The 17,857-nt window shown below is 32.3% G+C and overlaps 1 protein-coding gene across 3 annotated transcripts; it reads left to right on the top strand.

Moving 5' to 3' along the window:
• Nucleotides 1-6,217: 6,217 nt before the first annotated feature.
• Nucleotides 6,218-17,619, top strand: LOC134691082 (cholecystokinin receptor type A-like). 3 transcript variants are annotated; one of them, XM_063551286.1, is made up of 2 exons: nt 6,218-6,256; nt 14,930-17,619. In XM_063551286.1, the coding sequence occupies exons 1-2, from the start codon at nt 6,233-6,235 to the stop codon at nt 16,184-16,186; spliced, it is 1,281 nt and encodes a 426-aa protein (XP_063407356.1). In that variant the 5' UTR covers nt 6,218-6,232; the 3' UTR covers nt 16,187-17,619. The 3 variants fall into 3 exon arrangements, with proteins under 3 accessions (XP_063407356.1, XP_063407357.1, XP_063407358.1); XM_063551287.1 differs by lacking the exon at nt 6,218-6,256 and adding an exon at nt 12,794-12,909; XM_063551288.1 differs by lacking the exon at nt 6,218-6,256 and adding an exon at nt 14,167-14,259.
• The last annotated feature ends 238 nt before the right edge of the window (nt 17,620-17,857 follow it).

The raw sequence follows: 17,857 nt of genomic DNA, 5'->3' as shown, positions 1-17,857 counted from the left end.
TGCAACGCCCAATTTGTTAAGAGATGGATAAGAAACAAGCAATGTTGGTACAATGGCATTGATGTTAATTAATTTTTAGTATGCATTTCTTTCAATGTCACATATATTTTAAATGTTAATGCTAAAAATACAAGAAAACATTAAATAATCGACTCGATCTTGTCCAGCTAGAATAAGGGTGATTGCATTTGTTAGTGTTTGTAGAACATTCATTTTCATGTTCATCCATTGTTTTCCACAATTACTAGCCAATGCTACTAATTATCAAAATCCATCAGTACCCCATCCCATCTGACAAGAAAGTCAAACATTGGTTATCATAGACATTCACAGAGAATCCTTAAAAGCAGCCCAGTAGCCAGTACTTCGGTACTGGCATGCAAATACGGATTTTTTGTGTTATTAAAATGTGCTGTTACAAAATATTAGAAATTATTACAAATTAAGAAATGTATCTCCCTCATGCATAGCTCTGATTCCTTTTACGGATTTGGCTATACTTTTTGGACCTTTTGGATTAGAGCTCTTCATCTTTTATATAAGCTTTGGATTTCAAAGATTTTGGCAACGAGCATCACTGAAGAGACATGTATTGTCAAAATGCGCATCTGGTGCAAGAAAATTGGTACCGTTAATTTTATTAAAAAGAAATCGTTGACATAGTGTATGAACAATTTTTTGGAAACATTGGTTCTCCGTGCTCTACAACTTGTACTTGTTTTGGCTTTCGAACTTTTTTATCTGATTGCACTGATTAGTTTTATGTGTACGAAACGCACGTCTGGCGTATCAAATCTTAAACCTTATACCTTTTGTTAGATATTATTCATGTGTTTCTCTATCCTATATGTTCTTCTATTGGTTTTTTTGTAGTTCTGTCATGTAATGTTGTCATTTTGATGTTATATTTAACATTGCCATATTGGCACCAGCTTTGGCATGCCACAAAACCAGGTTTGACCCACCATTTTTTCTTAAAATATCCTGTACCAAGTCAGAAAAAATGGCCATTGTTATATTATAGTTCGTTTATCTGTGTGTCACATTTTAATGTTGTGTTTCTCTTGTGTCGTTGTTCTCCTCTTATATTTGATGCATTTCCCTCAGTCATAGTTTGTAACCCGGATTTGTTTATTTTCTCAATCAATTTATGAGTTTCTAGCAGCGGTATACTACTTGCTGTTGCCTTTCTGTATGCCAACAATTTTCGTCAACTATACTTTCTATAATATATCTCAAATTAAAAAGTATGACAAAAAAAGATACGTTCAAACAATTACAAAAATGGGAAGTTTGATCATAAAACTGACAAAGTCAAATGCTATCAATGTACCTAACAAGTGAAAAACAACTGCCATATTCCACACATTGTATAGGCAATTTTCAGACACAACTAGCTAAACCTCTTAATTGTATGACAGATGTTAAAAGTTCTGTTATATTGACAAACTTGGGTCAGCTTCTATCAAAACAGACACAATACGTTAACGTGACGATAATTGTCACACACCAGTTGCTGTGTGAACATACATCACAGACACACAACACAACTGACAAATATATTCAAACAAGTATGCATACAATTTAGTCTCATGGAAACGCCAACAAAAACGTTTGTCGTTGATAATACATACCGTTCACATAGTATACACTTTTGTTATAAAGTCAAAAGTCAGTAAATATTTTAAAAAAAACCCAAACAAGGGTAAACAAAAAGAAACAGCAGTGTAGCTACCCAATGTTTTTAAAATGCACCTCAGAACAAACCTGCAGTAGAAATTCTCAAGCTAAAAAAGTCAAAACTCAATATCGAAATGAATAAATATCAATTCACAACTAAATCAAAGTTACACGATTAAAAGAAATACAATAGAAATTATTGCTTATCAGATAATTGAATTTAATGAGGCTACTGGCTTATGTTCTTTTTGTTTGGATTATAATGTGTTTGTATTATAAATTATATCAAAAGTGTCTGTTTACACTGGCTTACATTTAGAAATTTTTTAGTGTGTCAAGCACGTTAAAACTTTCTCATGTAGCATTTGCTTAACTTCGAACAAATATTTTGTTATCCAAAAAGTTGTGGTTTTGCGGATGTTTGTGTAAACATAGGGTGTTTTCCGTCCAGTCCACTCTTGCAAGTAGGAGGGATATTTTGACCAATTATGTTATCACGGGGTCTCCGAAATGCTCTTTTCAATCCACTGGCCATTTGGTTGCCTGTCTTTCTGGAACTGGTTAAATATTGTATCTGCGACCTATCAAATATCCATAGATGCATGCTTTTGCACAGATACTTGTTGTTTTATTAGAACTAAATATTCTGCATTCTCTCTACACTTTGTATTGTTGGGTTTTCAGCGCCAGTGGATCGTTTATTTATAGTACATATCTAAATACGAGGACACTAAAGACATTTAAGATATTAAATAATACACAACTTCAGCAGATATAAAATAACACTGGTATATTTGTTAACTTTTTTTTATACATTGTGACTTGGATGGAGAGATGTCTCATTGACACTCATACCACATCTTCTTATTTACATTGACATTAGTGAAAACGAAAACAAATGATGACATTTTTATTACAAAATAAACAATTATATTATACATTGATATACTACAAACAATTCATAGTCTTTCAAAACATGACTTTTTTTTTTTTTTTTTAAATCTAAGCATAAATGTCCTGCATATTTTCCTTATGTGCTTTTATCTGAAATACATGTACATGCATTTATAAACAATGCTTGTAGTGAATACATAAAGAATAACCATACATTTTCTCGAAAAATATTTTGACAGAAAAGTGAGGCTGTGCTCAAATATATAAGTATGTAGGATTTATCCCTTCCTTAGATAAGTCTTGTCTTAGGAAGGGATAAATCCTTCCTTCTAAAGGATCACTCTGATTCAAACAAAAAAATCTCTGAAACTGAAATTATCAAGATGCTCGATTTCTTGATTGATAACATAGTTGTTACATTCGGAGGACGTGTTTCAACAGAATATCGGCATTCCAATGGAAACGAATTGTGCTCCTCTTCTTGCCGACTTGTTTCTTTATTATTATGAGCATGTCTTCATACAGGAACGTTTATCCTTTAACTCTACTTTCCGCTATATCAATAATGTTCTTTCACTAAATAATTTTAAAAATTTAGTGACTATGTTGAACGCATCTATCTCATTGAACTAGAGAAAAAGGATACAACAGACTTATAGATACAGTTACGTCAGCCTCATATCTTGACTTACATCTAGAAATTGAAAATGAGGATCGATTGAAAACAAAACTTTACGACAACAGAGATGATTTCAGCTTTCCAATTGTGAACTTCCATTTCTGAGTAGCAACATTCCAGCAGCACATGCATACGGTTATATATCTACCAATTGATACGATACTTCCGTGCTTGCATTTCCTATTATGATTTTCTTGATAGAGGGATGTTGCTTACAATGAAGCTATGAAGTTGAAATCATCACTTCGTAGATTTTACGGGTGCAACCACGAGTTGGTTGACCGTTATAGAATAACCGTTTCACAAATGATATCGGATATGTTCCTTACGTCGTTACTACAATTCCCTTCCCTTCATGAATTAGACCTCCCGAATTGGACCATTTACCGGATTTGTTATCACAAAAGCCACACGACGGGTGTCACATGTGGAGCAGGATCTGCTTACCCTTCCCGATCACCTGAGATCACCCCTAGTTTTTGGTACGGTTTTTGCTGTTCATTCTTTAGTTTTCTATGTGTGTCATGTGTACTATTGTTTGTCTGTTTGTCTTTTTTATTTTCCGTCATGGTTTTGTCAGTTTGTTTTCGATTTGTGAGTTTGTTTGGCCCTCCGGTATCTGTCGTCCCTCTTTTTCTACCTGTTTTGAGCAGAGTACAAATAAAATTTATGTTTCGAGACAATGTATGATTATTCTCATTATATTGAAAAACTTATAACTGTTCCAAATGAAACATTTAGGATAAATACATATTTTTATTTAACTTGGAGCGGACGACCTTAAGTCTTGTTAAGCAGTGCACAATCTGATATTCATGTTTATTATGTAGAAAATAGAGGATTAACCCTGGGTTTAAAAAGCCAAACCTCTAACTTGTATGACAGTAGCATTAAATTGTATTATATTGACAGCGTTGTGATATTTTCTCATTTCAAATTTTTCAATCATATATTTAGTAAAGTGATTTAGATCCATTTCATCAATGTTTATGAACACTACAAAGAAAACCAAGAAAATGATTTAATTTAACCCAAATAAGATAATCGGATGTTATATATATTTTTTTTTATATATAAACGCATAAAAATGGAAAAAAAAACACGTCTTCAAAACTGCTGCAGGTTGCAAATCAAACCACAGCAACTGCCAACGTTATTACTCTAAAATTAAAATAAAATGCAACATATTTTTTCGCGGCAAATATTACATGCAAATCTGAACTCCTTTTTTTTTTAAAGAAGACAATTTCGTCTCCAATCTTTAAAAACAACATACAATCAAGAACACATTGTCTTTATTAAAAAAAATAACCACCATTATAACAATAAATTGTTATGTTCTTATTTCACGATGTTCTGTAATTTTTCTTATACAACTCTACCACTCACTTCTGTTGTAAATTGACTTATATTGTTTATTCTATATAAATAAGACATGTCAATATGTCATACTAACAGGTATTGATCAGTTCAACTTATTCAACATAATTAACAATTAATTCTCTATAATAAAATCAACGGTACCAATTTTGTTGCACCAGATGCGCATTTCGACAATACATGTCTCTTCAGTGATGCTCGTGGCCAAAATATTTGAAATCCAAAGTATATATAAAAGATGAAGAGCTATAATCCAAAAGGTCCAAAAAGTATAGCCAAATTCGTGAAAGGAATCAGAGCTTTGCATGAGGGAGATACATTCCTTAATTTATAATAAATTTCTAATATTTTGTAACAGCAAATTTTAATAACACAAAAAATCCGTATTTTCATGCCAGTACCGAAGTACTGGCTACTGGGCTGGTGATACCCTCGGGGACTAATAGTCCACCAGCAGAGGCATCGACCCAGTGGTAGTAATAAAATCAACGGTACCAATTTTGTTGCACCAGATGCGCATTTCGACAATACATGTCTCTTCAGTGATGCTCGTGGCCAAAATATTTGAAATCCAAAGTATATATAAAAGTTATAATTGTCTTTTTCATCAAACATTAATGTCATAAACACCGTTGCTTAAACACTGCACCGATTCAAATCCATAAATTAAATTACAACTCAGTTTTTTTTTAATTAAATACATATTACATCCCATGTCTTATACTATATGAAACAAATGAATACTTTAGATTGACTGCAAGTCGATTAGTTAAACCCCGTTTTCTATCTATTTAATACCCGACTTATTTATTTTTTATGAAAAACAAGAGATTTAAATATAGAACAATTAATTCATACCAACCGCAAATAAATGTATATCCTTCGTGTCTCTAAAGAAGGTTTATGATGGTCAAATATCAATCATGGTTATAAATTAATAAATCATGACAATGTAATGTAACACGGAGTTATTCCACGTTGTACTGGTTCTATCATGGTGGACATTTATATAGGGGAAATTAAGGTATTAGTATTCGATAGCGCCGGTAGTTTCAGCTTTAACATAATATTTTTTGCTCTAACGTTATCTAATGTAAAATAAAATCAGTGATTTGATAATTTTGGTACATATAATCTTCATAGATAATTTTAAAAAAGGGGGTTAATGAACTTTGTAAGGTAGGTGACAAATCGGCTTACGTGACAGTCTTTAAACGCGGATGATATCAACAAAATTCTAGATACCAGATATAAAAAGCATTACGAATACCTACTTCACTTAGCAATATCGAATATGATATAGCAGGTTAGTATTTGGGCGTTCTCTTACATTCAATCAAAACAGAATCTATGTTTAGAAAAACGAATAACTCCTTCGAATATAATATAGCTGGTTAGTAATTGGGCGTTCCGTTATATTCAATTAAAATAGAATCTTTATTTAGAGAAAACGAATACCTCCTTTACTTGACGTGTTTGAATATGCTATAGATGGTTAGGAATTGGGTGTTACATTACATTCAATCTCTATTTAGACAGCATTTATTTCAATCGGAAATAAATCCTTTTATATCCTTAAACGATATTTGAAATGATGAAATGACCAGAAGTCCATTACTAAAGGTATGTTACACCTACGAATAAGTGTACATGTATCTCATCCTTTATCGTTTATTACATGTACAAATGTAATACCAGTATAAAAACAAAAATCTGGCTATCATTTTTTTTTCAATTGACTTATAGTTTTTACACATAGAATAAAGGTCCAGAAGTTATATAGAGACACTAAATGTTTAGTGTCTTTAAATATCAGCTGTACGTGTACGACCTTAAGAAACATGTGTAATGGAGCTGAAGAAGGGTTTGCAAAAAGTAATCTCGAATGGTCAACAAAAAAACGTCGCTCAAGTTGAATAATTATTCATTTTAACATTACAAATAATTTTAGCAGTAATAAAATAACTAAACATTGTCCAATTTCAAACAGAAGTGTGCAAGTTGTCCTATTCTTCCGAATCTTATACGAAACTTGAAATTCACTTAAAATGCATTCTGAAATTGACATGCTTTTAATGTTGAATTACAAATGTACACATTCAAGTTTTGAAATCGATGATTGTCTTCGTAAAAAATACTGCTGTATATGTTTGTCTGTCATCAGAAAATTGGTTTAATTCTTATTGCTCTAAGAAATGTTTGAAAACACACAGAAATTAAAAAAGGAGTCGTTAATTCGCATGAGGTTAAACAATACTTCATTGGAATGCGACTGCAATACACATTCTGAGGTTATGCAGGCTCATACAACACTCGTCAACAGCAATACACAAACCATGCAAATGTAGTTTGACAATGGACGGAGTTTTAAAGCTATTTCTAAATAGTATACAGATACAGTATATGTAAAGCTGTATCTTATATAGTAAAACAGTCAATTGCAGGATGAATAAATAAACTATACATTGAAAGGCTTCTTGATATAAAGGTGTCTCCTGGTTATGCAGTGCCCAATTTTACAGCACGCCGCCCCTTTTTATTGATGTTAAAAGATTAAGAAAAGAAAAAGGAATATTTGTCATTGGGAAAGCAATCCAACTACTTAAGAAGATATCTAGAGATCAACATGATATGTTCTTTAAAAATACACTATGCCATGCTCATAATGAACAGAGTCTAGTAAACTTGCTTCTTGTTCAATTCACAGCAGACTTCATGTTCATATATGTGTCTTTTCATAATATTTTTGTTTGGAAAAATTGATTTCCGTAATTTGACGAGAAAATAAATCATTTCCATTTTCCCTCTAACAAGATTCAATCAAAACTTACAAACAACAAATCCTTTGATAAAAACGATACGACCGGATTTTAAGGATTTCCCTGATAAAAGATTGCTATTAACAAGGATGTTCCAGAACAAAATTAATACTTCCTTACAGATTTGAGAAATTATCACATAGAAAAATAGGTCACTCTCCCCTTTTTGTCTTGAAACAAAACCACAGATTTTCTCGATAGAAAATTATTACTTATACAAAGGAAGTGTTGATATGATATAGTGTGTGATAAATAAATGTGTTCTGTATATTTTTTCTTGAAATATCAGCTCATCTGTAAGGGAACGACCATTTAACTTCCAGGAGGATGGTAATGTTGTTTTTTATCTAGAAAAAAATATTCTGATCTTCACTTTTCTTGAAACAAAATTTTCTGGTCAAGCAGGTGACAAAAAATTTAAAAGTTTTTCTGATTGGTCGCGACGAAAAACTAAATAAATTTCTGACTAAGAAAAAAAGCATGCCCTCCCCCTTGAAGTTAAATGGTTGCTTCCTAATAATTGAATACGAAGAATTTTCACCCGAAAAAAGTTCTAAGGGTACACATGCAATTCATTTGGCCCTTTGGATATGTTCTTGCTTATTATTACTTTTGTTTGAAATATAAGCTTTGTGACTCTTGTCGTATTCCTGCTGTATGCAGCCAAATACAGAGTTCTAGAGACAACTAAATCAAACTTAAAGATAAAAAAAAAGAAATGGAAAAAACAATATTTAAAGCATGCCTCCTAAACAGGAAACAGAGAAAAAAACGACGAATTCGCTTTGCAACTATTGTGATGGTAAACACTAAAAAAACGAAAACTATATCCCTAAAGAGGAATATTAATAGAAATCAAGACCCTCATCATAAACAAACTTTCAATATATGTACAAACAGCCAGCAAAGTTAGAACTTCCTAGCATTTAAACTTGAGGAGGTGTTATCTGTAATTACTATATATACATTATGTGACAAACGGACGGACGGACAGGGTTAAAACTATTTGCCTTAGTTTCAGTTGCAGGGGCATAAAAATACCATGTCTACATTAAAATAAAACATATTTTTCGATGTGGAAATATACAAGTCAGCAAAGAAAAACGATACAAGGCAATGTATCTTCAATAGATAATGAAATTGGATACACTGTACTGAGGTAAATAATTGTTGAATTGGTCTAATATATACAGAGTGTTATTTTCTAATCAAAACCATTGATTGAAGGCAAAAACGAGGAATATTTCAAAAATTGAATTTTCACCAAAAAATCGAAAATCGATATCAAAACTTTTAAAACTTTAAAAACTTAAAGATGGTCTGCTTAAAGTTTTGAATGCCGTTACAAATATTTTAATGATTAATTCTCATCTCCAAAAGTTAGTGCCGACTTTTGTCAAAAGTTTCCGCAAAATAAATATGGCCCCCGTGTTTAATAACTCGATATTTTTCAACTTTCCAATTTTTTCAGATTCTTTTTAGCATATGTACTTGCTTTGTTAATGAATGTGTTTCGTTGGATAGTTTAACAGTGTTCGCTATCTATCATATTTTATGATTAATTGGAGTTCAAACTTGTGTATCGTTTCTTTTGTTGACTACTATTAACTATCATTCATGTTTCAAATGATGTGCATGTACGCATTCTTCTTAATTTAAAAAAAAACAGGGAAAATTTAAATATTGAATATTTTAAATTATGCCAGCAGCAAAACACTGAACCCCGAACCAGTAATAATTTCAAGGGGTACGGGTTTACCAACAGGATGGGAAAATAAAACTAACATTTTATGAGCTATTTAGTGTTGCCACAATAAATTATTAAACTTGAAAATGCAATCATAGTAAACACGATGCTCAATATTTTCAAAGTTCAAAATGTCAGATATTTTTAAGTTTGGCTGCATAAGAAAATAGAGATTTCAAGTATCCACTTGAAAATTCTTCCTGTAAATGAAGGCAAAGCGAGAAAAACTTCCTTTTATCATTTAAGTATAAGTATGGGAAGATACATACATGTAAAAGATGGAGATGGATAACCAACTTCTATATTATATAGCTTTGTAGTTTTAATTGCTTGAAAATAGCGACAATGCTTTAAAATAAATTTGTTTGCAGTATAACCGACTGTATATGTTAACCGATGAACATATGTTGGTAATGTGTGTTTTTGAATTGCTGTTTCATTGGGGCACATCCCACATTTTATTTCACGAATGTATAACATCATTACATAGTCATACCTATCATCCTATATATGCTTGGAAACTCAAATTCAACTCTGAGGAGTGCAGATAGGTACAAGGATTATAATTTAGTACCCCCAAACGCGCGTTTCGTCTTCATCAGACTCATCAGTGTCGCTCATATCAAAATATTCATAAAGCAAAACAAATACAAGTTGAAGAGCATAAAAAATCCAAAATTCCAAAATGTTGGGTCAATTACGGCTAAGATAATCTATGCCTGGGACTAGAAAATCCTTTTTGTTTTCGAAAAATTCAAAGTTTTTTAAAAAGAAAATTTATATAAAAAAAAAAGATAAAATAATTGATATCCATGTCAACACCGAAGTGCTGACTACTCGGCTGGTGATACTTTTGGTGACGAAACGTTCACCAGCAGTTATCTTAGATGCTCATAAAAAACAACAAGATTGGTATTGGCAGGAAATGGCCACAGCATTTATTAACAGATATGATATATGTACTGTTATATGAAATGCAATTTGTGATATAATATATGTACTATTATATGAAATGCAATTTGTGATACATGTAGATATATGAACTAAAATTAACTGATAAAAATGCATATGTGTCTTTGAAAATGTTATATGATGATCGCCGAATATGTTTGAGGTGGCAGACCATATATGAAAAGGGGAAGTTCAAGATAAGCTATTAACCCTGGAAATCAGAGGCTAATGCTATCATACGATTACAATAAGTCTGTAAACTGCAAATATGTTATCTAAGCGCAGCGAAATCTGCCATAAATCAAGCGACTAACCTTGGATATCAGAAGTTATCGCTACCAACGCAAAGTTTAATAAAAATCAGAAAAAAAAAACACAAACTAATAAATTTCTTTCCAAGTTATCCATTCAATTTCTATATGCATGCACGTCCACTCCTCGTCCAGGATTAATCTTTTTTCTTGAAAGACCGTCTCGTCATTAGAACTTTTGTACATCTTTCCACAAAGAGTGATGATTTAATTGATGTAGTCTAGACAATACAATTCTGAAATAAACAAACAAAACCAAACAGCAGTATCTTCCGTAGGAATTGCATTCTACTAATAAATTTAAGGGAGGGTGGGCGGGTTTTAGAAGATAAATCTATGGCTAAAAAATGCGTCTGCTTTTCCTAAATGTCGACGTCAAAAAGGAGGATTATGGGTAAATCAATCACTTGCAAAGATCGATAATCCAACTAGAAACCAAATACTATTACTTGACGAAGTATTATAACGACGGACAGTGGTATGAGCACTACCGATAACTGATTTAAATTTTAGATTTTAAATCCTATTACATCGACCAAGTGGTGAAAATACTTATCAAAGGTGCCAGGTTTATAATTGAGTACACCAAACGCGCATTTCGTCTACATAAGACTTATCATGCTATTAATACTAAGGTCTTGATTTCCTGATAAATAATGTTGCAAAACATACCTTCCCCGATGTCAGCCTCTAGATTTTTAGACATATACTCGTTATATCGTCTTTATAAGAAATAATTCCTTCAGGTCATGCTCTATGCTCATGTTAACATGGATAGAGATTATATTTTGATATTTTACACTGAGCGTTAGCGAGGTGTGAAATATGGTGAAATATAATGCCTACTCATGTTCAAATGACTATAGATGATGAAATGAGGGAATTATTTCGATTATAATACGACAAATACAGTTTATATAGGTTGAAGCGTACGAAAAAACAACATTAAAATTGTTTATCTGTTCTAATTTTCTTTCTTCATTACATTTTCATGTTATTTAATTTCAAGTTTAAAAACGAAAAGCAGAGTAAATAAATGTTGTTTGATCAACAATATATGATAAAATTTGTGTAAGCTGCTAAAATGTATATATTCCCCATTTCCATTCTCAATTTTATGTATATTTTATCAAAATAATAACGAAAATAACGAGAATACAAGCAAAATAGTTGTGCACACATGTCAAACAAATTTGTGATCATTAAAACACATCTTTGTTTAAAAACCGTAAAAAGGATGTCATTTTAGAATGAGCCTTTGCGAAAGTCATTTTCAGAAGGATGTTTCTTCCACTATACGCAATAGAGAAAAATAATAAACCGTGAATTAAATACTTATCAGGTTTTCTTTAAACTGCTTCCGTAAAGTATTTGCAACTAGCCATAATTTGAACCGTTTTGGCGAGTTAGCCCATCGAACGAGGTTTAGAAGTTTTACACTGTGTCGAGTGTCTGATATGTTATGATATCCATATGTAGAAAACAAACTAATTTGTTTTCGCTCTGTAACAATCTTTTCCCTTAATCAAATTTAAGGTTGAAGCAAGCAATTTCATAACATATTCTTAGACATTATTACCTCGCTGGGAAAAGACTGATTACGTCTCAAAGTCATGATTAGAGAGCGACTAAGCGATTGAGCAACTGAGCAGGGTTCATGGTTATAAAGGCGGAGGGAAGAACGCTAAATTCCATACTTCCATATTGTCTTATGAATGGGATTTTTAATGCTTGTACATAAGCATGTATTGTTGTTTGGTGAGAGCCAAGGTTCAGTGTTGAAGACGTACAGTCTTCTATAACGGTTTACTTTTACAAATTGTGACTTGGATGTGGAGTTATCTCATTGGTACTCATACCACATCTTTATCTTCTTAAATCTATATTCACCAGGGAGAAGTATATTCACCTCTCAATAAAACGTCTTGTGCTTTAAAGTTTATAAACATGAACACCCTATCGCATTACAAAAATCGTTTATTCTATTTCATGATTGTTTGAGTTCTTTTATCTAATATATTTATAGGATATCTGATGACTTTATTGATATATCTTAAAATCTAAATGAGATATCTAATAAAAAAAATACTATTTTTTATAAATCAAATCTAACGAACCATACACAATAAATTGTCGCAAGGTATTAACTAAAAAGCTATATTTAAAAAGATACTAACTATCAGATAAACTATATTAGATATCAGATATGATATATAGTTTAATAGACATCTTTCCGAGTGTACAGGATATCTTATTCAACTTCAAAGTAAAAAGATAAATATTATTATATATCTTATATACTCTATACTATCAATTCTTGAAGAGATCGTATCGTCGACTAAATGTAAATCGGTTTGCCCTGTTACGGAAGTGTCTTGAGTGGTTATAGATAGTTAGGTTTCAGTTAATTTTGATGAGTTTTTTTTTAGGACTTTGCTCTGTGCTGAGGTAGGTTTTATTTTAAGAATACATCTAATCTTAAAATTAAAATTCGATATTTTTGATTTTGTATTTTTACTTAAAAGTTTTGTAAGTCAGTAGTTTTGTTTTGAGTTATTTTGGGGATTTTTCATTAAAAGAAAGAGTGGAAATAGTTGGTTCATTATCTACTATTTAACAAAGAAAACTTATTTTTTTAATAAAAAAAAACCCAAACACATAAAAAAATTGTAATCGTTTAGCTACATCGGAATTTTATATTGTATTTCTAATTTGTTAATGTTTTGTTATTTTGTGTTTTTAACTGACGTTGTGTTAAACTGATTCAGAAGTTGATTTTAACATGTTTAACTGAAGTTGTTTTTAACTGAAGTTGGTTTGTGCAATGGCGCAAACACTCATAACCTCATACCAGCTGATGTTTGCCCTCGATATAAAAGGGTAGATTTTCAATACATACATTTATACTAGTCAACAAAAGAAATGATACACGCCTTTTTTTCGAATTCAAGATTTCATTATATACGACCAATATTAAAGATGATCATACTGAATAACAATTGAACTATAATCCGTTTACAAAAAAAAATTTTTTGCTTCCATGACGTCATTGGGCAAATTTATGTTTTTGGACGAAATTTCCAAAAAACAATAATTTTAAAAACAGAAGTTACAACTCATGATGCCAACCTCCATTGAAAGTTAGAGATAACTATATATCTTATTTTAATTGACATCTAAATAAATGCATCAATTTAGATAAAGAAAAGAAGATGTGGTATGATTGCCAAGAGGTCAACTGTCCAGAGGAGACCAAAATGACACAGACAGTTACAACTATAAATCCTCTTACGGCCTTCAACAATGAGCAACACAACTACCGCATAGTCAGCTATAAAGGGTCCCGATATGACAATGTAAAATAATTCAAACGAGAAAACTAACGGAGTTAGAGTTGATCATTGCAAATAAAACAATATATCCCCCTCTCAAACACTTGTGTGTGGGCGTACATCAGCTCCATGAAAGATGACATAAAAGGAATACACTTAACTTCGTCAAGTGTTTGTTAAGAAGATATCTGAATAGAGGCAAGTGTAATTACCTATACCCCCGTATATTTTTTGTTTCATGAAAACATATTATAAAATGATGACTTTTATTTTCATTTTTTTTTCTACATTTCTAGGTTGATAAATTTTGCATTTTTCAGTATAATCGAAATGCAAATTCTTATTGAATATAGCTATTTCTTGTAACACGTTTTGTGCTAATTTCAGGTCGGAAAAAAACACAAGAAACACAAACATAGGCCGATAAAGTAATTTTGTAGGTTAACAAAAGTTTACAAAATACACGGTAGAATTTCTTTTATCGCGCAACATTCACTCATTTTGAAACTAAATTCAGAAAACACTGATATTGGTCTAAGTAGTAATCTTAAAATTTATTTCATGAACAGGCATATAATATTTGCTACTGAACGTTAAGCAGCCAACAATCGACCAATCTTGCAATTTATACGATTATACAACAGAGATCCAACTTCTTAGAAAATAAATGCTTCCTCAATGCATAATTGGGAATTGCTGAAAAATAAACTCAATATTATTGTCTAAAAAGTAAAAAAAATATTGGGTTAGTGAATTCACAATTGTTAAATTTACAAATCTGGTGAGGCAATTCAGAATACTTACATTAAATTAAGAACAGCATAAAAACGGTAAATTAATATTTATAATCTATGATAACAAATATACTGATAGTAATGTACAAGCAAATATGCCACTTCACGATAAGTTCGGCCATATTGAATAGGGGCCATGTTAGTTTTGAAAGAGGTGGAAATCGTATGATAGTACGGGAAATCCTATAAATGTTTCCAAGCATTGCTCTGTTTTAATGAAGATTCAACGTATTTATCAGACACATTTTACTTCCATTATGAAAATCTGCCCCTATTCAATATGACCAAAACAACTCTTGGTCAAATATATTTAGTTGATGTAACATGGCTCGTTATTTTCAGATGAATTATACCAGTATGGCTAACAACAGTACAGAATTTCCTATGTGTAGTACTAAAATCACAACAGGAATTTATCTAGACAAGACAAATGACCAAGTGTTCAAAAGCATATTTCTACCCAGTTTCATTTTCACGCTTTTTATGTTTTTAATTGGCGGACCTGGAAATGCGTTAGTATTTTACATTTATTTTTCAAAATGGCGTAAAACTACCGCCCGTATATTCATCCTTGCTTTAGCTGGATTTGACTTGATGAATTGCTTTTTTACAATGCCAATGGAATTAACTGTATTGCATAACATCATAACATTCGACTATAGTCCAGTTTGCAAAGTTTTCCGTTATATCACCTTTATGATGAACCATGGATCGTCTGTAGTTTTGGCGGCAATTGCTATCGATCGATATATTCGAATATGTTATCCTTTGAGACCACAACTGCGTCCACACCATGCTAAGAAAGTTGTTATTCTTGCGCTTGTATTATCAGTTGCATTTGCCTGGCCGGCTCTGCTCATATATGGGTCACAGACTGTACCCATTCCTATCCCAGGAAAACCACACGTATGCATCATTGGGAAAACTTGCCTTTACGAAGATGAGTACATACATACGATGTACCCCCTGATTTTCTCCTTATCTCTTCTAGTAGGCAATGTGATAATCGATTTGGCAATGATTATTCTGTATTCGATGATCGGATATCAGGTTATAAAAAGGGGGACATCTTCAAATCCGACGCCATTGAAATATAGAAAGGGAAGTACCTCTACTTTGTCAACAGATGACAACTGTTTAGGAGACAAACGGACAGAAGACCAAGAGAGGCTGGATAATTTACAGAGCGAGAACCACAACGAAAAACATGCTTATTCTGCGCCAGAAAAAAATACACATAAGTTGACAAAACAATCTACAGCTTCAGTGAGACGTGACATGTTCAGACAGAGGTCATTGTCGATATCTAGCATCGAAGCTCGAAAGTCACAAATGTACAAAACGACCTTGATGCTGTTTATGGTCACAATTGTATTCATGGGATCGTTTGTTCCTTATTGCGTCATAGTTATTATTAGAGCTCTAGACAAGTCGTATTACGCAAGATTGAGCACTGCTGGAAAGGCGGTTTATAACTTGTTCCTGAGAAACTACATGCTAAGTAGTTCGCTCAATCCTATAATTTATTGTTTCTTGAGCATCCAATTCAGACAACAATGCAAAGACCTTTTCAACAGAATCAAGAAGAAGCTGCTCTGAGAATATAATTGTCAGAATATCTCAAGAAAATAATGTGGATTAGCTACATATAAGCACTTTGTATTTGACACATTTGTGTGCAATTGTAATATATTGTAAACTGTTTTTTTTTAAAATTGCCTACCGCCATTTATACCCGCCTTTTCTAGGTTTATGTGCGTGTATCTTTTATTTGTAAAAGGCAACTGCCAAGGTTGTCAATGTAACTTGTATAAATGCGAAGTCGAAGTTGAAATCATCCCTTCGTAAATTTTACGGACGCCATCACGAGTTGGTTGACTGTTATGGAATAACCCTTTCACAAATGATATCGGATATGTTCCTTACGTCGTAACTACAATCCCCTTCCCTTTCATGAATTTGACCTACCGAATTAGACTATTTACCGGATTTGAAATCACATAAGCAACACGACGGGTGCCGCATGTGGAGCAGGATCTGCTTACCCTTCCGGAGCACCTGAGATCACCCCTAGTTTTAGGTGGGGTTCGTGTTGTTTATTGTTTAGTTTTCTATGTTGTGTCATGTGTACTATTGTTTTTCTGTTTGTCTTTTTCATTTTTAGCCATGGCGTTGTCAGTTTGTTTTAGATTTACGAGTTTGACTGTCCCTTTGGTATCTTTCGTCCCTCTTTTGCCAATGTAACTTGTATAAATGCGGTGAATACGATATAACTTGAATTAATATTTATCAAGTCGATCAACTTTCAATAGAGTTGAAGAGAGGCACCTTTACTATGATATATCTATAAACAGTCAATGTTTCAACATTTTAATAAATTAAATTGAGCTATATTATTGAGTGTGATCAAGACGAAACACATGTCTAGTGTATCATATATTCAGTCTGGTATGGTTGATTAACTGAAAACAAAACGAAATGCAAATAGCGAACAGACCTAACACGAACACGTATACAAACGTGTCAGCCATTTATGTTCCAACATTGCGCGAAATCACAGAGATTGAACAGAATTGCATCAAACGCAAACGGAACAAATACGTACACGTGAAACAGACGTGTGAGCAATGTATGTTCCAATATGGCGCGACATCACTGAGATTGAGCTGAACTAAATACAAAGCGCGAACGGACCGAATACGAACACGCAAAAAGATGTGGCAGTCGTTCTTGATCTTATATGATATCGAATCACTGAGATTGAACTAAATACAAAAAGCGAACAGATCGAACAGAAGACATAGAATCACTGATTCAGGAAACATAAGTGCCAAAACCGAATGTATCGAATAGGAATACGTAAACAGACGATGTCTGCAAGTTGTTCCTATTCCAATATGTTCGCTATGATTGAGCATGCAAAAAGCGAACGGTTCGAACGTGGATACAAGCAAATAAGCTGTCATCAGTTCTTGGTCTTGTATCATATATTTACTGAATGCTAACAATTCTTTAATAAAAGTTAACCAATAGACTGCTTCTTAGTAAATTTATAAACGAATTGTCCGTATCTTATGTTTTTTTTTCTTTTTTGTTTTTTTTTTTTAATCTAAAGGGGTTTTGTTTGTGAAAATTGTTATCATTTTTTTGGAAAGGTGTAGAAACTGTCAATCACTCTGTTATTCATTGTATGTATTTTTTATTTTCCCTTTTTTAGGAGAAAGGGACTGACAGGAATGTTGAAAAACATATTGAAAATAATAAAAACAA

This window comes from Mytilus trossulus, chromosome 11, assembly GCF_036588685.1.
Source record: "Mytilus trossulus isolate FHL-02 chromosome 11, PNRI_Mtr1.1.1.hap1, whole genome shotgun sequence".
Classification (NCBI taxonomy): Eukaryota; Metazoa; Mollusca; class Bivalvia; order Mytilida; family Mytilidae; genus Mytilus; species Mytilus trossulus.
The sequence above is the reverse complement of the archived record's forward strand: the minus strand, read 5'-3'. Positions and strand labels throughout refer to the sequence as shown.

Bases quoted from the DNA above. Each gene is read 5' to 3' on its own strand.
- LOC134691082 (XM_063551286.1), top strand. From the start codon at position 6,233: ATGACCAGAAGTCCATTACTAAAG. The intron at 6,257-14,929 runs GTATGTTACACC...CGTTATTTTCAG, and splicing joins CCAGAAGTCCATTACTAAAG to ATGAATTATACCAGTATGGC.